Source organism: Sprattus sprattus, assembly GCF_963457725.1.
Source record: "Sprattus sprattus genome assembly, chromosome: 4".
Lineage (NCBI taxonomy): Eukaryota > Metazoa > Chordata > Actinopteri > Clupeiformes > Clupeidae > Sprattus > Sprattus sprattus.
The window spans coordinates 19,224,731-19,237,882 of NC_137923.1; the positions used below are offsets into that span (position 1 = coordinate 19,224,731).

General features: G+C 40.5%; 1 protein-coding gene across 1 annotated transcript; it reads right to left on the reverse strand.

Annotated features, from left to right (window-relative positions):
* Positions 1 to 3,171: 3,171 nt before the first annotated feature.
* rx2 (retinal homeobox gene 2) lies at positions 3,172 to 8,786 on the reverse strand (the record flags this gene model as incomplete). The annotated part of the gene is made up of 3 exons (XM_080836351.1): positions 3,172 to 3,654; positions 3,888 to 4,153; positions 8,495 to 8,786. 3 exons carry the CDS (start codon positions 8,784 to 8,786, stop codon positions 3,172 to 3,174), a joined length of 1,041 nt encoding a protein of 346 aa, XP_080692477.1.
* Positions 8,787 to 13,152: the final 4,366 nt, after the last annotated feature.

Consider the following 13,152-nt stretch of genomic DNA (forward strand, 5'->3'; position numbering starts at 1 on the left):
AATTATTTGCTTCCAGGGATAATTAAGCGGTACTGGAAAATGGGGATCAGCAGTGGGAGGGGTAATGGGAGGGAAGTGCTAAGAAAGCCCAGCCAAAAGAGATTTGATTGATTGGAGCCTCATCTTTCTAACAGTCTGGCTGTGAGCCACTGTGCTCCTGCAGACAAAAACACTGTGTTAGTAGTTAGTGTTGGACCCTCAGGAAGGGCACCCCAGAAGTAAAACCAAAAGAGGGTTTTTTCACAGGGGAGGGTTTATATGTAATAATTGTTCATTCACTAGAAACAAAGGAAGTTTACCTTCAGTTAACAAGATTTGTATCAATGAACGTGGCTCATATTCCCAATGAACAAATAATGAGGAGGCTGTTGAAAACAGTCCATAGTAGATTTATCTGACAGACATTGAGGAATCTATTATGTATTACACTGAAGAATGAGCAAGAGCTTGCTTCTCCAAAAATACTATATGCCACCGCCTGTGTTTTCTGAGTCTTAGTTAAGTAACATTACACAGTAAGAAGAGAATTGCCTCAGTCTTGTGCCTCTTTGTTAGGTGGTAGGTCAGAGCACTATAGCTCATGATGGCATGGCTTTTTGTAACTCATTGTGGAATAATGGGCCATTCCATGCCAATCCAGCTAAAGACTGGGAAATTGATTGATTCAGACCCACCCCAGACATTTAGGTAAAAACATGTTGTACAGTGCTATGGAAATGATTGCATGAGTGACAATTGATCTCTTCCACACAACCTTAGATTGCCAGCTTTTACTAGTTGTTTGTTGAAATCATTTGGAATAATAAAGGACATATTTCCACAAAAGGGGTATGATGAATGCTGTGTAAGCAGGTACAGCATATGAGATCAAAGCTGTATAAATAATTTGACTTTTTTTATTGTCTTGCAATTGTTAGTGCAAAATATTCACATGTACATTGTTCATATTCTACAGATAACACATTCAACAAAAACACATTTAAGAGAAAGGGGTAAGTACTCAAAAGACTGCATAGACATGCCACACTGTTGTTAGTTTGTATCCTGTTCTTGACCATACAACATTCTCATAGTGCATTGCTAAATCTCCTCAATATTTCCCATAATTATATTATATATATATATATATATATATATATATATATATATATATATATATATATATATATATATATATATTATATATATGTAAGAAAACTATATTCTTTGGCTTTTCATGGATCATTACTAACATAACATTAAAGTGTTCCAAAATAGCATGTTTAGACAAAACCCATTCAGACCTTTAACCCGTTACATGAAGAATGAAATAGAAAATAACTATACTCACGCTCACATCCATTATTTAAAAAGAAAGACTCTAAAAACTATTTACAACTGACTATTTTTTCACTTAACCAGGGAAGTGTAGCCCCATGTGTGACTTGCATATCAGTACTTAGACTGAGAGCTACCCTGACTTTCATATTGAGAGTGAGGTAAAATGTTAAAACTACACCAACATTCTATAATATTGTGACTGTCACAACACACCTGGGACAGTCAGAATGTGATTATTTCCTTATATCACAGTATTTCAGCAAAATACAACATGGATACAATCTATGATATGTATGAGTTCTTAAAAACATGTAGCAAATGTTTGTTTTCCATTGATAGAAAATCAGTAAAAATCTTACATTCAGTAATAACAAATATCCTTTATGACACAACAATTGCTCCTGGACTGCACTACTTTTATAAATGATCAACAAAGTGCCCTTTTCAATGTGTTCATAATCACAAGAAAGAGTACTATGGTAAGATGCACTTGTGTTTCAAAACATCAACCTGGATCTGATCATATGATCCGTGCTGCCTCAGACAGATCATATCAGAGCACCGAATAATGAAATCATGTTTTATACTGTATATACAATGTATATGTATTTATATATACAGTATTTGTACTGCACTTTCAGTTTCCAAAAGGACCATTTTCCCTGCATACAGGAAGGAGCTCAGTAAACCTCTCACCAAATGATATATTACTTCACATTGTGAAAAGTTTACCTTTTTGTAGGTTTGATGCTATCCTGTCCTACCCTGACTGTGTGTGCAAGCACATGTTTGCTGACTCAGTTGGCCAGCTGTCCGCTAAGTATGGATGAAGATTACAAACTAAAAGCAGTTAGATGGATACTTAGAGCTCCATGTCTCCACTAATTGAATAACCACGGACAGACTGCAACACCTGATTCCTAGAAGATCCTTTTCTTGAAAGGGAGAACTAAGATGATTTTAAAAGGGCTTTGGATTGAGCTCAGAATTACCTCCATCATGTCTGCGTAGGGCTTAGTTCAGCACCTAAACAAAATTCTGTTCAAAAATCAGTTGAAGCCTCTGCTCTTCATTTGTAGTGTGCAGGTTAGGAGTGTTAAGATTAACCTCCTCCTGCTTGCCTAGGAACTAGTTCTGCACCTTAACAGAGGTCTGATAAATCCTTTTCTATTTGTGACTTGTGTAAGTGAGAAAGTTATTGTGACCAGTCCTTAAGCAGACATTAGGTTAGAGTGGGCAAGGTTGGGAAGCATCCAGGTTTGACAGTGGTGTTGTCATTGATGTAGTTCAAGGTTGGAAAGCATCCAGGTTTGACAGTGGTGTTGTCATTGATGTAGTTCAAGGCTGGGAAGAAGAAAAAGAGCCCACTGTTCCATGAAACACTGATGTCATAATGCCTCATATTGCAGTCACCAATCAAAACCTAGCAGCTTATAAAACTGTCACACAATGTCCTTGCAGGCATTCATCTGCACAAGCAGTTCTACAAACACCTCATCTTGTGAGGTTTGCTTTGGTCATCAAACTGTGAAATTTCACAAAAGTCTCGGAAAAGTCCTAACAGTCACCAAAGATAAAAGTCTTGAGATGTTCAAAGAAAAAAAAAAGAAGGAAAAAAACCACTGTACTGGCACTACACAGCAGCTCCACTCTCCCAGACTGACAGAGAACAATTCAGTGCTGACAAAAGAAATCGAAAACAGATTTTCATGGGCTGCCACAATGTACATACACTTACATAAAAAAATAAACAAACAAACAAACAAATCACCCAAAAAAAACACAAATTGAACAGCTACACAGAAGCTGCACTCTTATGCATTACTGTCTCCCTGTCCTCCACTATTCCAGTCACATGGGCATCCAGGTTTTGTCCATAGACTGGATGTGCTCCTTGGCCTTCATCCTGAGTGCAGCAATACTAGAACTGCGCTGGTTCACGTCCTCCAGTGGATACTTGTCATTGAACGAGGGAGAACACTGGTAGGGCGGAGGCTGCATGCTCTGCATGCTCTGCATGGTCTGCATGTTCTGCATGCTCTGCATGCTCTGCACCATGCCCGGGGAGGTGTTGAGGTAGCCGGGGTGCGAGGGGTACCCAGGCTGCAGGCTCTGCGTGGGGCCCATGAAGCCTGAGATGCTGTGCATGGGGGTGGCGCTGGCCAGGGGTGAGGTGAGCCACGGGTCCAGGGGCAGGGAGTTGGTCATGGGCCCCATGTTGGTGGGCATGGGTGGCCGGTTGAAGGAGAGCATGGGTGAGTCGTGCAGCTTCATGGTGCTGGTGTCCATCTTCTCCTGGCGTCGCCATTTTGCACGGCGGTTCTGGAACCAAACCTAATATGTGCGTGTGTGTGTGTGTGTGTGAGAGAGAGAGAGAACTTCAGTAAATAAAAACATTTTAAATACATCAAATACATTTAGATATTATAGTTCTACATGTTTCAAAACACAGAGAGAATTTCATTAAATAAGAGCATCAAAGGAGAATCCAGATATATCTAGAGTAGTCTGTAAACATCAGATCCGTACTAGAGTTTCCAAAACATCTTGGCTGCACCAACACTGACCTGAACTCGGACTTCAGGCAGGTTGACCTTCATGGCGAGCTCTTCACGACTGTACACGTCAGGGTAGTGGGACTTCTCAAAGGCACGCTCAAGCTCGTGGAGCTGGTAGGTGGTGAAGGTGGTACGGTTGCGGCGGTGCTTCTTTTTGGGCGTGTCCTCCTCGTGTGGCTCTGGGGACCTGCTGTCGGTGTCCACGCCTTTCTGAAGGTCGTCGAGCTCCGCATCGCACTTACTGTTACTGCCATTACTGGAGAAGAGTCCGGAGTCTTTGGTGAAAATGGAAAACATAGAAATTCATATGTGAATATGTATGTGTGTGTGTGTGTGTGTGTGTGTGTGAGAGAGAACAAAAGAAGGAAAGGGAAGACCACTTCAAGGATCTCAAATCCTAAAATGTTGCGCTGTTTTTTACTTCATAGACCAGAGGATCATATTCATGCTGCATTTTAGCACAGTTATCTCCTTGTACAGAATAGATAGTGTTGAGCTGTGAAGCCAGCTTCAGACAGAAAGTTATTGTATGGAATGACATGAATTTGTATGGCAGCAGCCATGTCACGCTGAAAGCCCTGTTGCTTAGCGGAGCAACAGATGCAACCTGCACAGATCTGTGCCGTCTTCTATAAATCTCAGGCACCCTTGACTGTAATCCTGCTAAGAGTCTCAGGCAGAGAGAGAGAGGGAGGGAGAGAGAGAGAGAGACAGAGAGAGAGAGATACAGATACAGAGGGAAAGAGATGGAGATGTCCCTGTCCTGACAGCAGGTGATGCAGGGAAAGATCCCCTTTTCTGAGAAACACAGAGAAGCCCTCTGATCTGCAAGTGTTGCTATGGCAGAATGAATGAGCTATATTGATCTAATTAGAGCAGAGTTAATGGCCATTAAATCAGCGCACAGAGGGTGATCAAAACATTAGAATCATGGTTGTTGTTGCATTTGGGTGTGTTTGTGTGTGTGTGTGTTTGTGTGTGTGTGTGTTTGTGTGTGTGTGTGTGTGTGTGTGTGTGATTGTTGCAGGTGTGAGTGAGTGTGCGAGTGGTTTGGCATGGTTTAATTGGTAACATCTCGTAGTGTGACTGATTTGACTAATTGCATTAGTACTGTACAAAGTTTGAGGTGTGCTATTTGATAGATTCCCCCTACCTCAGGCTTCCAGTGGGGTACTTAAATAACCCCGATAGTACCAAATAGCCTGAATCGATAATAAAAATGGAGAATCCTTAGAGCTGTTCAGCATGCTAAATCAGGGCTTTGCATAATATTTGGGTTTATATAAATATTCAGTGGCAGATTGATCAAATAGGGGAGAACAACCAACAACAATTGTAATACTTTTGTTGGGTGTCATATACACAACTACCAGGGTGCACAACGATTTCAACCAAAGTCTCCATACAAAACATGCGGACTCAAATGAACTCGATATTGATGTTTAATTGCCATGCAATTCAGATTGGATGATCATTATGTATTGCAAGGAAAGAGCCCTCAGTGCTTTAATCCTAGGCTACTTATGTAAACTTCAGATGCACTTCCACGTCCAAGAAAATGTGATTCAGCCTCAGCAGCAGTCGACCATTGCCAACCGCAACCAATGCAATTACATGGATGCAAACAAAACAAGATCAGGACTCTTCATTAGTGGGACCTCAGTGGTGGAAAGACCTACATGGAGCTATTTGATCAAGTGTCAGCCATGGAAGCATGGTAACATTTAAAGGCACCTCTGAAGTAGTTTGACATGCCTTGACCTTTTTATATATGTTTTATACGCATTTATACTTATAGACATGAACACATTCTCTTGTAACGCTAGTTGAAAAAAAAACTAAAACAAAGATGGCGGATCAAACTCCGTAAACAGCTGTGTATAGAAACGTTTTTTTTTGCTTAGATTCTTGCTTACAGAGTTACAGGATCTGCTAGCCAACTATCTACCGTTAGCTTGTTAGCTTACGTTAGCAAGCTAACTATCCCCCAAAGTAGATAGTTTCATAGTAAACAGAGGTCAGCAATTCTTAGCAGTGTGATTGGTTGTTGACCTGTCAATCTCGGTTAGCAGAGGTTTTATCAACACACCCCCAATCATTGGGCAAGCATACCAATCACAGTAGTGGTCATTAATGGGGAGGTGTGCATCAGCCTACAGCATAGGGTATGAGGCGTTGGTTAATGGGCCATCAATCTGGAATGTCATCATGGACCTCTCTGCCCCCTACACAAAGTCACTGTGAATTTTAAGAAAAGGAAAGGAAAAGGCCTTTGTGGCTATAGTGGTTCAGGATGTAGAGGAATCGTTCAGCAATCAGAAGGTTGCTAGTTTGATCCCGACTGCACCTCACCAAGTGTTGACGTGTCCTTGAGGAAGACACAGAACCACTAACAGCTCCTAATGTGCAGGTTGGCACCTTAGATTGTAGCCTCTGCCATCGGTCTGTGAAAAAGGTTTTTCTAACTTTAGCCTGCGTGTAGCCTGTGTGTCATATGAGTTGCAGAGCCAAGATTAGCTATCTACTTTGCCTAACCTATCTATGGATCAATCAACAGCATAGCACCCGCCACTATCAAACCTTGTTCCTGCAACATTTGTGAGGAAACAATCACACTTACTAGCCATAAACAGCATGCTCAATTGGATTGAATTGAAGTCCAAAAAGGCAACGTTCTTCCTCACTGTCCATACACTTTCATCAGACAAAAGTTTACATTACAACCAGGGCAATGCAGGTCAGCAGCCAAGAAGAGTGAGTGTACCGTCTTCTCCATGGTCATTGTGAACAAACCAAATGTGTGCTTTTGTTTATAGGAGTCACATTGGGCATTTTTAATGCGTGTTCGCACCTCTTACTGACCCACTAATGACCACTGATTTTCCATATCATATCATATGAATAGCTCTCTTTGCTAGTGGTGGGTCAACAAATCCTCAGCTTGTGCTATATATTCAACTGGCTTACTATATATTCAACTGGCTTACTTTAGCAGTTACTGAGTTGTTACCTCGTGACTTCAGTGGACGCCTATTTTATGTTTATGAAAAGACAGCCATGTTCCACCACCCTGTGGCAATCTAAGAACATTGAATCCAACAAAATGCAGTACCTCGGCAAACCAGTGAATCCATGTAACATGCCCCTGTTCATTTTCAATGGGAAAATAAGCACTTAAAACCAGGGATTAGAAACGGTTCAAAGAACGAAAACGAAAACCGGTAAAGAACGAAATTTTGTGATGAACGTAATCGAAAACCGGAACAAAAACAATTTCAGCTGTTCCGGAGTGAAAACAATATTTTCAATTTTAAATAACCGGTTAATAACGTTATTTTTCGTTCCAAATAACCTTTCTTGAAATATTGTGGGAATAAAATAATTGTTAAAATAAATATTGAAATAAAGTTTTATTCCGGAAGTGATGGGCTTGGCTACCTGCCCGCTAAATGTTACCCAGACCGCCTGGCTGAAGTGAAACTACTGTTGACACTAGCGAGCTGCCAGTAGCCTAACAGATCTGCAATGATTGTGCTGCCTGTGCCCGTTACCTAGGTCAGTGTAGAGCGTGCCTTTTCGCCTCTCAAATATATCCTGTCTCCTTTGCGCAGCAATCTGAAGGAGAATGTTTTGGAGGACATACTTTTCCTTAAACTGAATAAGCAATTTGGTATGTAAGCTATCTGTGGTCCATTTCAAATAGGCTAACTCTCGAGTTAATAGAAGAGAGTAGGCATAGGCCTCTAGCTATGGACATGAGTTGTGTTTATTTTGCGCGTAATGGAGAACGTTTTGTTGGAGATGCTTTCCGAATTTGAATGTAGGCCTAAATGTGACCGGCTGAGTTTGTTGTCATTTTGTTTTGAATAGCCATGGGTCTAAGCTGCTGCATTTCTTGCTTTCTTTTTTTTTAACGGACTTCAGTTCGAAAGACATGTTTGCGTTTAAATGGTCCTGCAGCCTAATTTCATGTTGCCGACTGGAAACAAATAAAATTGAACTGCAAGGTGATATAATGTTGTTTCATTATTTATTATAAGTTGTAGGCAAACTCCGTTTCCACAACGTTGGAAAAGTGCCCATTATAGCCCTATAGGCTTCACGCACGCACCCGAATAATGACAAACATTAAGCACGCGCCCCCCCCCCCCCCCCGCATAATGACAAACATTAGGCACGCGCACCCCCCCATGACATTTTTGAAAAGAACGTTATTAACCGTTCTTTTATAAGGTTCTAACCGGTTAATAACATGAAGAGAAGCATAGGAACACTGGAACGGAACAGAAAAATAACGTTTCTGGTCAGAACGAAACGAAATGAAAAATATTTCGTTTTTAATCCCTGCTTAAAACCGTCAATTAAAACAAAACCAGTGACCTATAAATTAGCTGCATACAAGCACACTACAACGCATTACAATGGACCTGTAAGCGCTGCCATGGAATTGATATCTGAAAAACGTGGGAGTGGGATAGTTAATATACTTTTGTGATTAACCTTCAACCTTACCAAGGAAAAAAGCAACTCATAACTAATCAGAAAAGTGAGCGATTAATAACTTAATAACATCCAACACTTGAGTAGTGAGACAGTGTTGCCTGCTGAGGACTCACCCTGATAAGATGCGTGCTGCTGGCCCTCCGTTAGTCCAGGCAGGTGTCCGTACGACTCAGGGGGGACCTGCTTGCCTTGCAGCATGGCCTCTGGGTCCATTTTCTGGGCGCTGTTGGCACCGACTGGGTTGAGCAAGGGGTCCTGATCTTTACTGAACCCCAGGATAACGTCAATACTGTGCACTCGACCTCCCACGCTAGAGCCGCCAACCTTCACAAAGTCCTGGTAGTTGTCTGACGTGAGGCAACCATCATCCACCATGATCGTTGTGGCGTCCAGTGAGAGATGCATCCAAACGCTTTGCGTCCAGGGGCCCCTCCTCGGTGGTGCCGGCGGTGGGACCTCAAGCAGAGGAAGGCAGCTGAGAGAGTTGGGCGTCTTCACATGTGTCCAGATGGCCCGGATAGATTTTGGCCCGAAGTGGCAAAAAATAAATGGAAAACTACAAAACTTTGCCTGGACAACCTGAAAATTAAGAATGTGATTCTAGATTATTATCATTAATGATGGTCGGACTAACTTTCAAGGCTAAGAATTACCTCTGGACATTTTAAAGGACTTATTTTGTAGTGTAATTGGCAGATTAATATTTATATATATATATGACTTTCTATAAATTATTCCTTAAAATTTGATACTAAAAACCAAACTAAAGAGTTAATGTTCAACTACTCTAGACTTCATTTGAAGAGGTGATCCACCACCTACAGGGTTAGCATGTTGTGTGTGTGTAATGTTTCTAGTTCGCTGTGCAAATTTTCACCAAAGACGGTACTCTACAACACTACTAAGTAGCTGTCAATCCCAGTCTGAACATTTTCTTTCCACAAGAGCTCTTTCAGTAAATGGGTGCAGACAACTTTGACCCTGTTCATTTTTCATGGCTCACTGATTCCACTAAAAGACAACTGGGACACTGAGTTTTTGGGCATTGTCCGGGTCCATATGCCAAACCTTGGCTATGAGAGGACAGACATATGTGTAGTATGATAATTATACTTTCCTGAATCTCTGGACACACAGAATTCATTGTTCTTTTTTCTCTCTATTGTAATCTTGTTTGTTCTCATATACTATATCGACTCACATAAAACAATTACAACTTTTGTTGGTTGTTCAAGCATGCATAAAGTGATATATTAATTATATACTGTTATAATTATTACAGGTATAGACTTTAATATTTTATTAGAGTTCTGTTTGTGTAATTAAAGTGCATGTCATTTTCCAAATAATTTCCCTACAATCATGTCGGTAGCAAAAAAAAAACATAATTTAACACAAGGCCTGCAAGACAAGAATACCTCCATGTATCTATGTGTGATTGTAGGTAGGGATGTGGCATAATAAGCATGGCATCACAGGAAACATTTACACATACCTGTTTCTCCTTCAGATGTTATGGCTTCAGTGCTGCCTCCAATGAATGATAAAAAGTTAAAGAAAAAATACAAAGATACATTTAATCTGATTCTGAAAACATTTCAAAAAGACCACAAAAAGGTCATTCAATTCAGAAAAGTAATTCTGAAAGAACAAATTAAACAAATATTGAATATAGCCTCAGGCATCCACAGAGTCAGTTGTAAGGAGGTCTTGGTGACAGTGTCCCATCGGGGGAGCACGATGGCCAGACTGGACACACTTCGTAAGGGTTTAGGAGATTTGTTCATTAGGGATCCTGTCCCTTTAAGGATGAATGGCAGTTGGGTTGTGGTCAAGTAATTGCTGGAGTCTCTCTCTTTCTCTCTCTCTCTCACACGCACACACACACACACACACACACACACACACACACACACACACACACACACACACACACACACACACACACACACACACACACACACACACACACACACACACACACACACACACACACACACACACACACACACAGTGAGAGAGTGACTAATTAAAAAAACTTTTCTTCTCCTCTGAAAGTCTTTTGTTCAAATGATAATGGAGGTTTGTACTGAAAGTAGGTCCTAATACATATTGTTCATGAGAGGACACACAGTTGCTGCACTGGCTGAAATACATAATTCAGTCTGGATATAGGCATAAAAAACATCTCTAGCTTGTGCAATAAGTGAAGTTTTAAAGTATTGGAATTTTGCCCACATACTTTTAGATAGGAAACATGTAATAAGAAAGTTGAAGATTGTGATGTTATAAAGAAAAATTTATTTTATAATTTTATAATTAATTTTTGTTGTTGTTGACAATCCTCTAGCCAGCAGTTTAAGTCATTATATTAGTATATAATTGGGGAGCATTTAGTGGCTAAAAAGTATGAAGTAAGAAACCCCCATCCCTAATTACCCTGGACTACTGTAATTGTTTCAAATAGCTTTGTTGTTGTTTTCTTTTTAATACACATCTGCTGCGTCTTGTGTCTGGCATGAAGTCTTGGTCCTCCTCTGGTCGTAAGATGAGAAAGAGTGAAGTTCTCCAAGCCCATATACTTTAATGGAAACACAGATACCAGGTCCATCCTTCAATGCCAGAGATTAACTCCAGAGTCAGTCTCTATCTGAATACTGCATTTGCAAAGATTCCAAACCTTCTAAAGACTGGTTTGGAGGAAACTGGTCTAAGTTCATAGTCTGTGTCTTCAGAAATACATTAACAGTGGTGATGTTTTACCCTATAATATTCTCTATTTTGCTAACAATGACAATAAAGGCAGACTGAGATCTAGTGTTATGTTGATAGTAATTAAAGTATAGGTTATGGTTAAAGTTTGTCTAGGATGAAGAATAGCATAAAGCTGCCATCCCTTGGCAGTTTAGTAAGGCATTGTTGAAAAGTATTTGATTATTTGCAACAGATTTGAACACTTTGTTGAATATCTACACACATATTTTTGGCCCAATAAAATGTATTTATCTGTCCTCTGTAACGACACACTCGTCATTGATTCAATAGTCGTAAATGCTTTTAGAAGGTGTGTTCAAAATGTATGTATGTATGACACTAGATCAAAGCAAAAATACCCAGCTTTGGCTAAATATTCTCTGATTCTCTGAATCTTATTGAGCTCATAGCCTTACCATCAGACTACTATACTTCTCCATTTACTACAGAGTAGTTTTGCAATCACAAAAGCAACTGTTAAGAAGCATTCCTTTGGAAACTATAACATCCCATTCAGTAGGGGTAATCATGTAGATCATGTTTTATTCTAAAAGAACACATTTTGCATATAAACATTGAAGTCTTCTGTGACATGCATGGCTGCTCTTCTACAGTAATTCAACCACAAGCGCTGATGTTTAAGGCACAGGTGTGTGTTTTATTATGTGTTTATTATGTGTCCACAAAAGCTCCAATTTGTGCGCTGGTACATCATACTGAGATAACCAGGAGAGTCTGAGGCACCAATCAGTCTCATCCTTTCGTCCAATAAGCAACCAATAAGCAATAAGTCTTATCCTTTGACTTATTATGATGCTATGAGGTAAAGGCTTGTTCTTGACCAGCTGGCAAGTGACACTAAAACTCCTAGGGCAACTTTTACAGAGATCAACCAGTTAAGTAGGAGGCCTAAGGATTTCACCTCAGATTGCCTCTGACCTCAATAACTCCCTCTAAGGACCCCAAGGCTGTTAAGTCAACTCTACCCCATTTACTGTGAGGATTTACCTGTCCATCTACTGAGTTTATACACATTGTTGAGGTATAGGGTTGGCAAATACTGTTTAACAATAAAAGTGTTATGCATGGTCTGCTTGAAACTAGAACGGCTTTACATTAAGTTACTTGACAGATGCTTATAAACAAGGTGACTCAAGTGTGGTGCAAAGCAGGCAATTAACCAATGAACCCCCCCACACAGACAATCAAAACCATTTGCAAATGTAGAACTGCTGGACCTGGCTCAATTGTCAGTTGTATTGACTCACTGTTACGGTGCAAATCCATGACAGCGAGGCATTTCGCTTAGGATTCAACTTTTTCCAACTTTTATCGGTGGCGTCGTCCTAAACGGTGGTCTACATCACAATGGATTGGCTCCCGTTCAAATGCAGGGAATTTAGAATATTGCGTTGCTTGTTACGGTGTCATGGGTTTGCACCGATAGGCTTTTGTGCGTGGTAGAACTGTAAATAAAAAAAACCCTTCATACCAAGTGTTTTTATTCTGTTACAAAATATTTCACTCTAACCACACTCTTTGCTCTTCACCACCCTTAACCACACTCTTAACCACACTCTTTGCCACACAGGTGACTGTGACATGCAGGGATGGTGTCTCTTTTCTAATTGCCTTAGTAAAGTGATGCCTCCAGGAGCCTCCTCACAGAGCTAGCTAATAAGATGTCCTCGGTTAGGTAGCAGCCATATTATAAAGAGATGTTGGCGTGGGGGGGGAGGGGTTAGTCTGATGGAAGTTTAAAGTTATGGTTTCACTGTTTTGGCACAATATGCATCTGTCAGTTTTCCGTGATAACTATATACTGAAAGGCAAAAGTGAAAAAAAAATCTTAATTCTCAAAAACAAATGCCCATGAGGAGGAGGAGAGAGGGAGGACCATAGCAATCGAGCCATCCGTTTTCCAGGAAAGTCCAGATGATGATGATGAAGATCCAAGCCAATTACAGTGTTTGCCTGGATCTTGACAGTGACCAAGGGGAAAAAAACTGACTGACAT